This window comes from Etheostoma cragini, chromosome 5 (genome assembly GCF_013103735.1).
Source record: "Etheostoma cragini isolate CJK2018 chromosome 5, CSU_Ecrag_1.0, whole genome shotgun sequence".
Classification (NCBI taxonomy): domain Eukaryota; kingdom Metazoa; phylum Chordata; class Actinopteri; order Perciformes; family Percidae; genus Etheostoma; species Etheostoma cragini.
Genome location: NC_048411.1, coordinates 19,484,670 through 19,500,649, shown reverse-complemented (window position 1 = coordinate 19,500,649; position 15,980 = coordinate 19,484,670). Strand labels below are relative to the sequence as shown.

General features: G+C 38.9%; 2 protein-coding genes across 3 annotated transcripts in view; one reads left to right on the top strand and one right to left on the bottom strand.

Moving 5' to 3' along the window:
• The window catches only part of hsd17b4 (hydroxysteroid (17-beta) dehydrogenase 4), a 22,493-nt gene extending 12,610 nt beyond the window's left edge, over positions 1–9,883 (bottom strand). Inside the window, exons 1-11 of one of the 2 annotated variants that reach the window (XM_034872194.1) lie at positions 9,712–9,883; positions 9,132–9,185; positions 7,936–8,043; positions 7,259–7,318; positions 7,109–7,130; positions 6,901–6,947; positions 6,490–6,574; positions 4,019–4,206; positions 2,742–2,833; positions 2,510–2,534; positions 2,242–2,370 (exon numbers count right to left, since the gene is read on the bottom strand). In XM_034872194.1, the coding sequence (XP_034728085.1) occupies positions 2,242–2,370; positions 2,510–2,534; positions 2,742–2,833; positions 4,019–4,206; positions 6,490–6,574; positions 6,901–6,947; positions 7,109–7,130; positions 7,259–7,318; positions 7,936–8,043; positions 9,132–9,185; positions 9,712–9,763 (862 nt within the window). In that variant the 5' untranslated portion in view covers positions 9,764–9,883. Of the gene's footprint in view, positions 1–2,241; positions 2,371–2,509; positions 2,535–2,741; positions 2,834–4,018; positions 4,207–6,489; positions 6,575–6,900; positions 6,948–7,108; positions 7,131–7,258; positions 7,319–7,935; positions 8,044–9,131; positions 9,186–9,478; positions 9,631–9,711 lie in introns of those variants that run through there. The other variant, XM_034872193.1, reaches the window with a different exon arrangement.
• Positions 9,884–11,069: 1,186 nt separating this feature from the next.
• The window catches only part of prr16 (proline rich 16), a 12,132-nt gene continuing 7,221 nt past the window's right edge, over positions 11,070–15,980 (top strand). The window contains exons 1-2 of the mRNA XM_034872470.1: positions 11,070–11,679; positions 15,288–15,980. The exon at positions 15,288–15,980 is cut by the window's right edge and continues 386 nt beyond it. Of these exons, the coding sequence (XP_034728361.1) occupies positions 11,545–11,679; positions 15,288–15,980 (828 nt within the window). The 5' untranslated portion in view covers positions 11,070–11,544. The remainder of the gene's footprint in view (positions 11,680–15,287) is intronic.

The following is a 15,980-nucleotide window of genomic DNA, read 5'->3' as shown; positions in this document are numbered from 1 at the left end:
TGGAAAAAGGCTGCAATGAAACAAAGAGTGAAAAATTTAAAGGGGTCTGAATACTTTCCGTACCCACTGTAGATACTTGTATATTATTGCAAATAACGTTTACCCCTGTAAGCAAGCCTGTTGACAATCCACCCATCAGCTGACTTTATCTCAGCAACCATTCTTCATATCCAGGCTCACATTATCCCGTTAATTCTCATCTACATCTAACTTTTTCCTCAACAACAGTTGGAGGATTTATTTGGTTACAGGGCACTCTCCTTTTAAAATATAGGCAGTATGGATAGAGAGTTGAAACCATGATGAGCTCTGATAAGTGACATACATCCCTTTTTCTACTGCAGCTTCATATAAGTTTATCTAGAGCTAAAGCAACTTTATATTTTAACTAAATTTGGCTACCAATTTTTATTTTATTTATACTTTAGTATTACAACTCTTTATTGTCAAGATTAAATTACAATCCCACAAAGAAACATTCAGTAAAATTGATACGTTAAAATAAAATCATGATTAAATCAACATTTCCATTTTGTGTCTCTAATGGCGTTTAGAGTCCCTCATATCTGACAATTTTTCATGTGTGCAGTTATCTTTAAAAGTTTATCACACATACCTATCATTAAACCTGCACCTTTGAGAGAATGAGCTTAAGGGTTGTGTTTTTGTTGCTTCAACAGCTCCAGAATCTTCTAAATCTCAAGTTAAATTGATCAAAGTAAATTTATATAGACATCCAGGGAGAGGTTAAAACATGACAGGAATTTCGATCTTACAAACACAGAACGACACAACTTCAAAATGGATGGATGTGGGATTCACGGGCGTAAAGAATAATCATGACGAATTTTCTATTCTTAGTCGTTCGCATACTTAAGGCCTTGACTCCACACTCTATGTTCTCAGTTTGCCTAAGCATAGAATATCAACATATCCACCCAGGTAACACAAACTATTATAACCTATTCAGAATCAGTCAATACAAAGAAGGAAGACAGCTGAGACAACAGAGGAAGAGAAACAGAGTGAGACTGGGAGACCACAGCCCCTAATTACTGTCACTCAGTGGCAGGCAGTTACAGAACAGAGGCAGCAACAAGTCTCTGTAATAAGCTACAAATGAGAAGGCACTACAAAGTCATGCTAATGAGGCCAGCTAGCGCCCTGTGGGACTGCCACCCTCGTTCAGATAATGTTAACACCGCTGCCCTTTCTCCCAAAGTACATCTGAGAGCATGGAGATGGATGGAGGCGGCGGAGAGAAATAATAATCAACGTTCGCCACCCTCTTGTTTACATGAGACCTTTCGGTAACAACACTAGGCTTGTTCATACTCAACCGTGTGTTCACCTTCACTCCTTCCCTCCGCCTTGTTCACTTGATCCCTACCACCCTCTTGTCCTTGCTTTGTATTGCCAAACTCTCAGTAAACACAGATGAGCTGATAGTAAAAAGGTCTCACTTGGTTGACAACTGAGTTCATGTCGTCTAGCAGTAATATAAATAACAATCTTTATTTTTTCATGTATTTATAATATTTACTTTATTTAGAGCACTTTTCAAGTCATAATATCACCAGGTTTTAGAAGAAAACAGATAAACAAGAACTTGGTGTATAAACCAAGTGAGTAAAAGTAAATAACAAAAAGAAAATGTTTCAGAGGAAATAAAAAGGCAATTCCAGGAAATTAAAACTCAAGTAAAATCAGGAAAGGTTCTCCAATAATAGTATGTTTTAAGAAGGGACTTTAGGGAGATCAGTGACTAAGCCAACCTGATTTACCACAGAGTTAACCCACACAAGGCCAAAGAGCAAACTGTAATATAAGCATGCTTTCTTCAGTGGTAAATATCTGATGGCTTTGATCAGATTCAGTGTAGCTATGCAGCGAGCTGCAATCTTAATCATTCTGACAAACACAGAATGAGTCAAACAAGTGTGAAAGCTGACCAGCAGGATGATGAGGGAGGGCATGATCGAAGTCAGATTTGGACTTGAATAAAAAGCTGTGTGAAAAAGTCCTTAGTACCATCTCAATGACAATTCAAAACCAAAACAAAACAAAATGGAATTACAGGCATTCTTAAATGATGTTGTTTACAATCTCATATAGAACACTAGACCACGTGAAAATCATGGCATCTACTGTACGGCTCTTATGAAAGTGTGTGTGAATGCACATGGCCACTTTGTACGCACATGCACCAATACATGTGTTTTTTGTAGGTTCATTGCTGACCTTGTACGCTAGTAGGCTTGGTGGCATCTGTGAAATCACAGATTTTGTCCCACCGGTCCCGGACAGCCTCAGGAGTCATGGGTTGGTTCTTCTGTCTCACAATGCAGCCCTGAGAGCGCTCCCAGCGCACTGCACACATGGAAACACACAAATAAAAAGGTTGCTGGTTAGTAAAAATCACACACATACAGTAGTGGTGAACCAAGGACTTATGAACATCATAGATGCATACAGACATTTCCTCAGGAAAAATACACACATTACTCACATTTACCAATCCAGCCTGCACCAACCTAAAACGAGATGAAACGAGCCGATGAGCAAACACACACATATATAATACATGTTGTCTATTTATGAGGATTAAATATGTTAATGGCACAATACAGTTCTCAATTGCAAAAGACTACAAAAAAATAGATACAAAGCCACAGACAGTCCAGTGGGAGGGATGTCATACTCATCCTATTAAAAGAGAAGTGTATTTTTTTTTTGTATACCTCAAAGAGTGCTCCACTGTCTTGGCATTGTTCATGACAGAGCCAGAGGACCATGGGAGCAACATACTCAGGCTTCAGAGACGCCACAAGGTCTGAATAAAACAAAACATATACAAATACAATAAAGCAGAGCTTCTTTTTATTGCACATCTGCTGTAAATTATCCTAAACAGCAAAAGGGTGCTTCTGCTTCAGTGTCTTGGTTTGGAAGTTAGTGTATTGTAAAAATACCACAAGTTAAACATCAAGCATTTGTCCTGGACAAATAAAACAACACATGCATTGGTGCAGGTGAAAATCTCTTTAAAGTAATGACTCAGTATTCAGACAGATTCCTAAACACCATATGTGTGCTAAAAATAACTGCACCCTTCAATCAACAAAACATGGTGGTAAAAGAACAGGCATTCTGTTTTACTGCACTCAGCAATGTTTAGCAAGATTAGTTCTTTTGTTTATATTAAAAAAAAAAAAAAAAAAAAGCCTGAGTCAGTGAAAGCCAACATATGGACCAAGTCATTTACTAGAGGTGAGACCATCCTGCGACAGTTGGCACAACGCAGTGTGATAGATGCTACTGTAGACCAGCACAGCAGGGCAGCAAAGCCATTTCCTAATTTGTCACTTTATACTCCTGTCAACAGAGCTGCAGTCACAGAGCATGCACAAAAAGCTTGTGATGTGTAGACATTTACACTGACACTGGGTTTGATGAGTTAGAAAAACATTCCCCATCTTTATGGGCTCATGAGATTCTTTTAAACACACAGCAGAGTGCTCAAAAAAATCCTTGTTTTTTTAAGTATAACTAGTTGACATTTTGAAGGTTGTTGTTTTAGTTATAATGTTCACGTGAGAAAAAGTTTACCATGTTACGAGCTATTCAAAACTATATTTCAGTAAAAGAAGAAGGCCAGAGCTGCCTGTTTAAATCCAGGGCTGACGTATTAAAACGTTTAAAGCACTTACAGGGTGCGTGGTTTCTTCATGGCTGTTGGAAAAACCACAGTTCTTGAATATTAGATGACAAATTAGCATGTCAAACGGGAGTGCTGTTGCCTCAAATTTTGTAAATCAACATTCCATGGGAATTACATTATGCAGCTGCTCCAAAAAAGAAAAGAAAAAAAAAGCTGTGGTAAAAAGCCATTTGTCTATTTTGGCCTTTCCAAAAAAAAGGTTGCATATGTGACTGTGAAACTATCAGAATAACACAGAATGCATTATACAGACCAATTGCATGTAATCCTGTATGGTATTTAAATTGTTGTGCTTACCTGGGGGCATGACAGTCTCTGTGAGGCGTGACCCAGCAACAGGAGCAATAGTGTTGCAGTGGATGTTGTACTTGCGTCCCTCAATGGCCAAAGTGTTTGCCAGACCCAACATTCCCAGCTTGGCAGCGCTGTAGTTGGCCTGGCCGAAGTTACCATAGATGCCTGCAGCTGAAGCCGTCATGATGATTCTATCCACAGACAACCCAAGGCAACAAGGAATGGGAGACAAAGACGTCTCACACAAAGTGTTCCACACTTTTCATGCATTATAAACACAGTATGTTCACACATATGTAGGCATCTAGTCATGTAATGTTAGCCCATTCACACACAGTGATTTATTTCAGATAGAGAAGTGCACATAGTTAATTCCTTGAAGATATTACTTGAACAGCAGTGAGTGCTGGCTACATGTGGAAATAAATGTATATATGTACAGTAGACAGTCTTGCACATACAATTTTGCTAGTAATGTCGTTCTGGAGAGTCCACTTCAGTCAAGCAAAATTAATAAGGTTAAACACCAATGCCACAATAACTGTAGGAGACATCAGTAACACGCTGTCTCACTGGTCACAAGAAAGCAGTGATATACTGTATATCATAGCACACTCATACACTGTGTATTACAACCAGAGGATTGAGTCAATTACTGGTGGACCATTTCAGTGTTATTACAAAAACACATATGATAAAATGTTGCTATGTAGAAGAGCAACTACAAGCATATTGATAAGCACATCTTTTATGCATTGGGCATAGGCCTGCACGATTTGGGGAAAAATATGAATCGCAATTTTTAAGCTTAGAGTTGATATCCCAATTCTCTGCCATGATTTTTTTCTCACGAAGTGTAATGGTTATTGCACACATGAACCATGACAAAACAAAACAAATTGGCAGTACCAAAGATAGTTTTTTTTGGCAACTATAGCACATTGCCCCACAAGCCTGTAAGCATAGAGGCTTCAATGTACAGAAGCATTACAGCGCTTTAAAACCTATTTTATACAGTCTATGTTTAAAACTCACGGCTCATGAAATTAAATGGGAATTAAAGTCATCAAAAGTATATATATGTGTGTGTGTAAAAAAAAAAATATATATATATATAGGCTATATATTTAAAAAACAGGGTGAATTGAGACTGCGATTTAATAACGACTAATCATGCAGACCCAATAGGGCATCTAATACAAAGTATACTTATGTGTGTGTGTTGCTCCATGCTTATTCAAAACATGGCTTCTATTCTGTCTCGTCATGAACCTTTCTAATTTTCATTTCTTTCTGTTGTGCTATTACCTTTATATACACAATTACCATTTACTTAGGTTCACTGCATACAAAAATTCAATTCCAAACCCATAGGACATTAGAAAAGAAATACACATAATTCTGAAATTATCATGAATAGTTGAGAATATTTTTAGATCATAAACCTGATATAAATCCATCTGCATTATTTGCAACTGTTTTCTACTCTACTCAATAACACACACTTGTCAAGGGCATCTGTTACCTGGAGTAACATTGGAGCAAAGCTTGTTGTGTGACCTTTTTCCGCAAATTATTATTCAAAACACGCAAACCTCAATAGGCCTTTTTCAGAGCACACATTTTTACATGTCATAGCAGGAAAAACTAAGTTTTTCAGTTCAGATCCAGAATGTTAATGTCCATTGTTAATGTTATTAAATGCACCTGTGTTTGGCAGTTCAAAATGTCTTCCATAAGTAAAAACATGATCAATACACATCTACCCACATCCTCACTGCTTTAAGTCAGTATTAATTATCCACTGAAAGTTTCACTGAACTCAAACGGCTTCTCCAGAGGTAAAGAATCTAGTCTGAGGAGCCAAACACTTTCTACTCTACATCTTCAGGTGGATATTGGAATTATTATGCTGTCCTACTTAGAATAAGATGAGCCTGCACAGAGATCTTTGAGGTTTGTTGTGGAGTCATTAAGTTGAATAGTACTCAAATTGTTCAGAGATTAACCTGCAGTGCTGCATAACTAAGTTAAGTAATTTCCTTCATTCTTTCTTTTGTGATATAAATATTCAAATCAAATTTTCTGTCTGGGTTTCTTATTAGTCTGCAGATTTTTTTTTTTGCACACCATGAAACCAATGGAGCTAGATACATTACGGGGTATCAAGTGACTAGAGTCAAAATGCGCAACAACGTGATGGCAGACATGCATTATTTTGCTCATTGCCTCAAGTGCATATCCTCAAGAGCCCGCTTAAAGTGGGGATCATAAAAAAACATTTTGAGTATTTTTGGTACTTCAGCTGACGTCTGGGTCATGCTGACATCCTCTTGATTAAGGTTCAGCAGTGGACTGTCTGTGCTGAGGATAGTGTAACTTTGTTGGATCTAAAATAAAAAAATATCCCCACCCACAGAATAAGAGCCCACCCTTTAGCCACCTCAACAGCTGTTAGTAGCAAGGCTCCTTACCTGCCAAACTTTTGGTTTTTCATGTGGTTCCAAGCTGCTCGAGTCACCAAGAAAGAGCCCCTCAAGTGAACTCTTTGAATCAGGTCTGAAATAGACAGTGAGCGGAATGACGCACTAAACATTAATTCACAACACTCAAACACACTGTTATTTCACATTAAAACATTGTGGCTCTGATCCAGATACAGTCAATTCCTACACTCCCACACAAATAATCTGTTTTAAGTAACATGCGGTACATAGACAACAAACTCAAGCTAAAGAAAATGCATTCTGCTACCTATAGCATAGTGACACGGCTTGATTATGAGTTGGCCAAACAAAAGGAAATGTGATGATATGGGATTACACCATATCAGAATAAGTTAATGAGAGTAAAGTGGATGTAAAGATCTGAAATAATGTAATTACCCCAGTCCAAATCACTCGTCCTCGCAAATGATCGGTCACGAAGGATCCTTGAAAAAGAATAGCAGGAATGGGTTTAAGTCTTTACGGTCTATGTGACAAAACATGAGGTTCTTTTTAACATGATTATAGCGGCCCAAATAACTATTGTAACTACACTGAAATAGTCACTCCAAAAACAAGTTATGGGATTAGACATAAAATGACTTACCCCGCATTGTTTACAACAACATCTGGACAAAAAGGTAATTCACAAGATTTAGGTTAAAATAGCAAAAACAACATTAGAAACAATCATTTAATTGAGATCAAATAATTATGTAATACTTCAACTCCGATGCAATACAAAGACAATACTCACCTATTCTTCCGAATGCATCCAGTGCTGATTGGATTAACTTTTCTCCATCTTCTACAGAATCTGTACATGCACAAACAGAAAATGTCATGAAAAATGTTTGATGACATGTTTGATTAGACAAGTGATGAATCTTAAATTATTTTTCATCTCTGAAGACTGCATCTGTGTGATGTTTTTGTTTGTTTGGCTTACAATATAGATCTTATTGTAGGCTGAATTGTTACGGGTTGCATTTTGGTTTATAGATAGAAATGATGTACAGAGTTGGTGTTACAATAATATAACTGACGAGAGAGAGGCTTCTAAGAAAGCTTTATTATTTACTAGAGAAAGTTTTCTTCAACACCGGCTAACAGCTTAATCGGTGAGAAGGGTTTTCCCTGCCTGTCTAACTTAAAAATGGGACGCATTTGTCTTATCTGTCATGTCTATTAAAAAGGCTAAAATGCCCAAAGATTATCTTTATAAAACTCCTGTGTACACCATGCATGCCACGCAAAATTTCCAAACTTTGTCTCAAAAAATCTAGGGAAAACGCTGTGTGAGCTGAGTGTTGTTTTTGGGTCTACCATTACATAAGCTAATAATACAAGGTAAGCAAGAGACAGATAACAGATTGAGATAATGATGTATGAGAGAAGAGAAAAGAAGATTTAAGACAAGTCCAAACTTCTCACCATAGTTTGCCACGGCCTTGCCTCCCTTCGCTCTTATCTCCTCCACCACGTTATCAGCAGCTGCAGAACTCTTTCCACCCCCTTTAGTGTCAGCCCCAAGGTCATTCACTTTATTGCAACAAGAAGAAAAAAAGATTAGCAATAATGGGGTGAGTTCTGCAATTCTCCAGAAGTGATTAGGTTAGGAGAAGAGTGTAGTTAAGCTGATTCCTTGTCGGAGTTCTAGGGCAAGTTCAGTCCAGGCAGCAGGGAAAGCTATTATTTTGGGAAGGGCAAATGTTTATGCCAACATATGCCACTGTGTAGTCTAAAAAGAAACATAACTACTGTGACAGTCATGCAATGCACACTATATTACAATACTCATTTTGAGGTATAGTTTATCTCCTAAAACACTTAAATCTAAAAATGATCCAATTTAACATCTTCTCTCTTGATTACGTTTTTTTCTGATACCTACCAACTTGCTGATAACCCCCCCCCCCCCCCACTTGTTCTCTTTAACATGAACATGAGACCAGGGATTGCTGTGACACTAAAAACAAAGTCTGCTGCCCACCGTGATTGAATGATTGCAACTGGCAACAGAAACAGTTTATTGTCATTATGACATTGTATTTACTGTGAGACACTTTACTTTATTTACATGTGGATTGGTCGTGTGAAGGCTGATACCCATTTAGGATCGCTATCTGTGCTAATATACGTCTGGTGTATTGGGGCGGTGGACCCCAACTGAAATCAAAACCAGGACGCCTCTACACATACATATAATATATTGCATAATCCCTGGCAATGAATCACGCAGGTTCAAGAATCTGCAGATTTGTACTCATGCTTCCATGTTACATCCAGTAAGACTGCTGCTGCTTTTGTGTGTACTGTATGAAGTCAGTAGCAAGTGCTATAGCAACTTATGAATAAAGAAATTAATTAGATTGCTAAAAAAATAAAAGGATATTTGATTAATGACACACAAAAGTGATGTTGCAGTCCCTAAAAACTCAAGAAAAACTACTTGTGCCAGACGCAAATACCAACAAACAAGGACAAGACTGCCTCTAGCAAAAAAAGAAAACATTATCATTGTTAGCATGCAAGTAAATAGGATCAACGCGTGGTTCCACAGTATATTACCCACAATATCTGTTCTAAAAAGAAGTATAAGAGGCTTTCAATGAAGGTCCTTTATTTACCTACAACTGAGGCTCCTCTTTCAGCAAACGCTAATGCATATTCCCTGCCAAGGCCTGCGGAAAGAAAGACATAGTAAAATGCCAAAGCATATTTTTACAGAATACACCCAAAAAAATGCACCCCCATCATATCAATCCCTGCTGCGCTGTTGTTGCTGTATGTGCCCTTTCACACACTTGCACTGGCATTGCGTTGCATGTACTTTGCTCCCTGTGTTCCTCACAAAAAAAAGATTAAATAATAAGTATCGTATGTTGCTAGTCAAATAAATGCAGTACAAACTCTACATGAGCACAAATGCATGTGTTAAAGGTAGGGACACTGGTCTAAAAGTGTTTATTTTTACCTTTTTGGCCAGTGTTAGCAGTTAGCAAGATGTCGATTTTAACTGCTGGGCAGCTAATACGACAGAAATAAAGACTCATGCACAAGCTGTCTTAATAATTTGGCTCACATACTTAATACTAAAGTATCCGCAAATAGGATTGAGTTCGTAGCTAACGTTACAAAACCACAGTACAGTTAACAGCAATGCAGTCTAGTTAACGTTCAGTTACGTTTGAACGGCGATTTAGTTACCTCCTCCAGCGCCGGTGACAAGCACGACTCTTCCCTCGAATGACAAAGACATCCTTGTGAGTTAATTAATTTCTTTCTGAAAATTAACAGCACAGTGGCTACAAGCGCAACACAATTGTCAGAGACAGGAGGATGAGGGTGAACTTCGACAACTTCCACTTCCGCAATTACGAGGGGGCAGGCTCACAAGTGACCAATCAGAAACCAGGATTCTATTTTCATGTTTTCACTTCTGTTGATTTTTCACATGCAGTATACTTTGCTATTATAGTTTAGTACTTAAGAAATCAGTTTATTGACGTAATCTGGGAAACAAATTTCATTAACTATTTTGTGAGCTTTCATCATGAACAAACAACTAATGTAAACACAAATGTAAAAAATAATAATAATAATAATTTGACCTTATTATAGCACTTTTACCATCTTTGCAACAAGATTAGGAAATAACTCTATAAATGGTGACGGTGACCATGATGATGATGATATTGATGGAGGTGAAAGTGGTGGTGATGATGATTGCAAGTGTAGTTTCCAATTTGCCCATAACATAATAAACTAACTATATAGTATTAAAATATAAAAGTCAACTTGATATTAATTTCAGGTGCTTTAATATGATAGATAGGCCTACCTACATGTAGACGTCCGTACTGGTTTACACAAGTGTTTGACTAAACCTATATTTGTTGTCTAAGACTTTTTATAGTTTCACTCATCATGTAGTTTTGCCTTGTCTTTTACTATGTTTGATTCATCATGGCTTTTTGTACACCTATACTTTTAAGTCTGTATTTTATAATAATTTTGTCACTGACCTTTTGCTTTTATATGTTTATATTCTCAACCACTTTGTAGCCTTTGTTTGCTAAAGTGAATGGAGTTTAGTAGAGTGGTATTTGCATTACTTTGGACATCCCTTTTGCTGAATGAACCTTGTTTAAAAAGTATTCATTCATTCTTCAGGATAATATTGTGTTAAAATATTTCATATTTAAAATAGTTCAGCACGTTCTTGTCATTACAGACATTATCACAAGTAGTGAGGATGGAATTAAGTTACTTCAACGCAAAGAAATGCAACTGTTAAGGTCATGAATCTAATAACTAAGACGTACTCAACCTAACAGTGCAGAGAGAGAGAGAGAGAGAGAGAGAGAGAGAGAGAGAGAGAGAGAGAGAGAGAGAGCATCCCCGGACGTTGGTTGCTTAGACTCTCCAAAGATGCTGCCATGGAGTCAGGATGAAACTGACGGGGGGGTTTTCGGAGGAAAGTGCCTCTGGGGTGTCGTTACCTGGCGACTTTCTAGGGCATCTCATTACTAGAAGCGTTTATTTGAGGAAAACGAAGGAGTGTATTACCATGTTGTCGATGCCTGAGGATTATGGACCTTTGGTGAAACGGTTTGGATAACTGCCTGTGTGTGCGAAAGCCAACACATTTTCAATGCATTTGTGTTGGACGTTTTCTCTCAAAATGTTGAATATAGCACTCTCTCGACGTGAAGGATATTCGTGGCACGCCGTTTGTTTTGTTGGACATGAAGGTGTGAGGTGCAATAACCTGTGGACGGGCACCGTTTCGCAGACAGTATGATACAATATTTTGACATAACCTTTATTTGCTTGTGTTACGCTCTATTGCGCATGCCTAGTGGTTATATACAGAACGCTGCCCGACACCAATTCGCTCTATCCTGGCCGTGATGTAGGAGCAAAAGTGTAGGGAGCAGCGGAGGACTAAATAAAAATGCGTTGGCAAAGTGGCAGCGTGGCGACCAGAGGATTTTACTTGAGATCCTTCACGAAATAAATTGTGCCATAAACTGAAGAATGTCAGGATCACCTAATGCAGAGGCTGAAGGAGTAGTCTCCAAAGTAAAAGTGAAAAAGGAGATCAAGACAATCGTGGAGAATTTGGAAACCATCCTGGGGGACCTTAAGGATGTGGCCAAAGAGCTAAAAGAGGTAAATCAACAGGAAGCAACATACAACGCCTTAATTATCAGCAGCCCACCATGTGTTGTGTTATGCTTGGTTGGAGGATGCTCTTTCTAGGCATCCCTGTCTGAGAGGAGATGGGAGATTGACGTCCACCTCACTGGGGTCTGAAAAAAGGCTATGGCACACACATACACACACACACACACACACACACGCACACACACACACACACACACACATACACACACACACATGCTCCTCCCCTGCCAACTAATGTATGTGAGCATTATCTCCAATGAAAGACATTTGGCACAAGAGGGTGCGTGGTGTGAAATGACAGGACAGCTTCTTCGCCCTGACTCACAGTCAGTGAGAAAATGTCATTAATATTTAATGGACAAGTTGACACAAAGGCGCTTTTGCATTGCATTTCATCATCTTAATGTTGACTGTTTGCTGCGAATTATCTCCTCCCCAATAATACAGTAGAGCAGTGGTCTTATCCTTTCACTTTTCATCTATCTATCTCTTGTGGTGGCTCTCTTTTTTATCTTCATCTTTCATTGTCTTTTGTTATCTTTCATCACATGTCTGTTTTTATCGCAGACACTCAATCCTTTCTCTAGCTCTACAGTATTAGTGTTGTTAAAGATCAAAACTGTCAGAGCTGTCTGGGGTCTTTGAAGAATTCAGGGATTATATTAAGATGTACAGACAGTTGTTCTCTTAGCAGAGATGTAATTTTCTCATTTTTTTATCCATGTGTTACGAGGCTGGAATTAACATCGGTGTTTCCTTTACTGCCAATCACTGCATCCCATGCTCCTTCCCCAGCTGTAATAATCTGCAGACTTACCTGCTTTCAAGTTTACATTCTTCTACTGGCCACACACCAGGCATCCGGCCTGCTGTGCTGAACCTCTCACCCTGACATGACAGGCTGTCATTTTAATAAAACCCTATTGCAGACAGCCGCTGGTTCCTACATTATGGATGGGTAGTTGACACAGCATCTGTCTCCTTCTGCCACTCTGCTCCCCTTACTCTGATCTTTTGCAACTTAAGCTGAATTGAACTTCTTCTGTGTTTTTTCAGCAGTGTTTCACAGTAGGTGCCAGAGGTAAATGAGAAAAAGAAGGCATTGTGATCAATCTATTGTGATTTTTGTGTGTGATGCACCCTATTTCTTTTTCTTTTGTTGGTTTTATCTTTGCTTGCAGGAAATTGTGTAAAGGATCAGTAATTCTGACATTGCCCACACCAAACACATACCTCAAGGGGGTGTTACTATCAAAGCCAGTGTTTGGGGTATAATCCATTTGAAATGCAGTTATCCATTATAACTCACAGACAGGGCTGGAGCCGAGCCTGGATTTGAGGAGGGACCCTGCCCAGATGCTTGGCACCGCCACAGAAGCTGCCTGGCCTACAGCAGGGGCTGCACACTATGGATACTGGTATTACCTCTTGTGCGTGTCCCAACAAATTATCCATTTAAAGACTGCATGGAGAGTTTAGCTCAATTGCCCTCTCTGCTCTAGCTCTCTATCTTTCTCCTCATCTCTCTGTCTCAGTCACTCTTTCTCGCTCTCTGTTTATCTCCTCACCACTCTGTCCATTTCCCTCTCAGCCTCTTCTTAAGCCGCTGTTTGGACATGCATTTCAAACCCTTAGATGATAGCACTGGTGTTTTACAGTGGGCTAATGTACTGGGTACTCTGAGATAAGCATTACTTATTTAGAAAATGAACATAAGCACACTGCCATTATTATAATTATTTTATGAATGCTGTAAAGGAACATGACTTGTCTTTTTGGTTATTCCTTTTAATTAATTCAATTGTGTTTCAGCTATGATACAATGACTGTTCTTCAAACATGTTCAGTTCAACTTATTAATGTGGAATCACTGAGTGCTGAATCCTCAATATTGAGAAAGTTAGTCATAAAATGTCACAATGCAGTTCAGTTCTGGGCATCGAAGCAATATTAACTCCACCAAGGGAAGAAAATCAGGACAAAACTTTACTCCAAAGGGAATGTTTTTGGAAAGACCTGTCAAAATATGGACAAAATGTGAAAAACATGGACATTTTATTGTTGAATATCAGTTGTTAGGTCTCAGAAGAGTTTAGCACCATGCATGTTCTGTTTGTTAAACTGCCTTTTTAAAATGTACGCCCCTATACCAATGGCTCCTTGGGCAATGTTTATAAAGTGTCAATTTAATTCCAAATTCAATCCATCATGCTCTGAAAGAATGTGTTGTCCAGCATTTTGTGCATACAGGGGTATGTATGCCAGTACACAGTAGAGTATGTACTGTGTGAATGTTTTATGTATTATCTCAATTTGTGCTGATGCATCCTTACAACTATTTCCATTCTATTGCGTGTTGCCTTTAGAGTGGTATCAAACCAAATTTCTGCTCCAACAGTTGTTCAAGATTTCCCTATGCAAACTATGGAAACATATTTCCTCTTGGAGGACAAAGAAAGCATCTTTTGATCTAAATATCTATTGTATACACTGGGTCCTGAGACAAAATCTTATATTAATGTCTAGTGCTCTGAGCAGAGCATTTCTGCCAGAGTATTTCTTTATTACAATTTTGTTTATTGTCCATCCTATACAGCCATGGTCTGCATTGTACAGTTCAAGTTTGCAAATTCCTTTAAATATTCAAATAGTACTCTGTTTGGCCTTATTTCTTCTCTAAAGAATATTTACTGGGCTATGCCACAGTGCATTTCTTATTTCTCCTTTTCCACCCTGGCACACTGTGTACATCATTGCATCGTAACTGTGTTTGCTCATCTTACGGCGTTGCTTGCAGAGTGGATTTCTGGTGATTTTGCATACTGTATACTTTTTGAAAAGTATATATTTCTTTCTTCCTATTCCTGTCATACTAAGGTTGGTTTCATGTTTTTCATTTATGCTATGATTAATTGTTTCCTGTGCTGTTGTTACGAAATATGACTTTTCTTAATAGAAATGGATGTTACCTCTTAAGAGCATTTGATTCAGTGTGATATTTGTTTGCTCTCTTTTTGGTTGAGTTGTACTTGTTCTTTGCAGTAATGTAAAGATTCTTATCAATCTCTGACTTGCTCACTTGCAGCAGAATATTACAAGTATGTGAGCTGATTTTTCCCGACAGGAGTCTATTGATTTTCCATATCTGTCTCCTTCTGTCGTCTATTTGTTATATCCATCTGTTTGTCTGTGTTCTCTTCACTTTTTTGCTGTACACAGATTTAGTCTACTTTCATTCATTCCTTAAATTAGTTTTGTATTATAAACGATGTATTTATGTCTTGGGTTACAGGATATGGTTGGTATTGTTACTTCTGTCAGTTCTGATGGTGCTTGGGATTGTTGTGGTTTATCACTTAAATCAGAGTCTGGCGGGCTCCCGGCTGTTTTCATAAATTGCAATGATATTTATTTTTCTCTCTGGTGTGGTTGTTATAGAGATATCTAAAGCAATCGCATTAGTCAATATCTTCTTTAAATTTTTAATGAGGTTTTCAATTCATTAATTAAGAACTGGACAAGATCAAGACATGAGCATTGTTATCACTCCTGACCTCAGCTGGCTTAATGACATTTCCTCCTCTTGTCACCAGGTTGTTCATGACATTGACACCCTGACTTGTGACCTGCAGCTGGAGGAGGATGGCCTGACAGACAGCTCGAAGACGGACACTCTCAACTCCAGCTCAAGTTCCACCACCACCACTACCACAGCTTCCAGCCTGGAGAAAATGAAGCTCTTTCCTGATGATTGCATGTTCAGACCACCTGCGCTCATCGACCCGGTCCCTGTCAACCCTCTTGCACTTCTGACTGTACTCAAGAAACCCCGTCCTCCGCTACCGCCACCCAGACTTACCCCTCTGAGAGCCGAGGATCACAACATTAAGAATCTGCCTCATCCAACATTGGTGTTATCAGGGAATATATCCAAGGGTACCGCGTCTCTAATGAGGAATGGCGGGGGGTTTCCATTGAAACCAAACAGGGATTTATTCTCCTCCACGCCATGTTTCATTTCTAATGACACTGGAATCACTGATTCCAGTCTTGTTCCCACATTACCCAGGCCCATGCCCCTTCTCCACCATGAAAAGAACAAATGCCCCAAAGTTACTGGCAGGGAGTCTCGTGAGAGGGAGCGTGTGCGTTTCAGTGAGAAGGTCCAGTACCACGGCTACTGCCCAGACTGTGACCTCCAATACGATGTGGACGACACAGAACTACACTTACAGGCTGAGCTGAACGACCTGAGGCTCAGCCCAGTGCATTTCTGCTCTTCCATC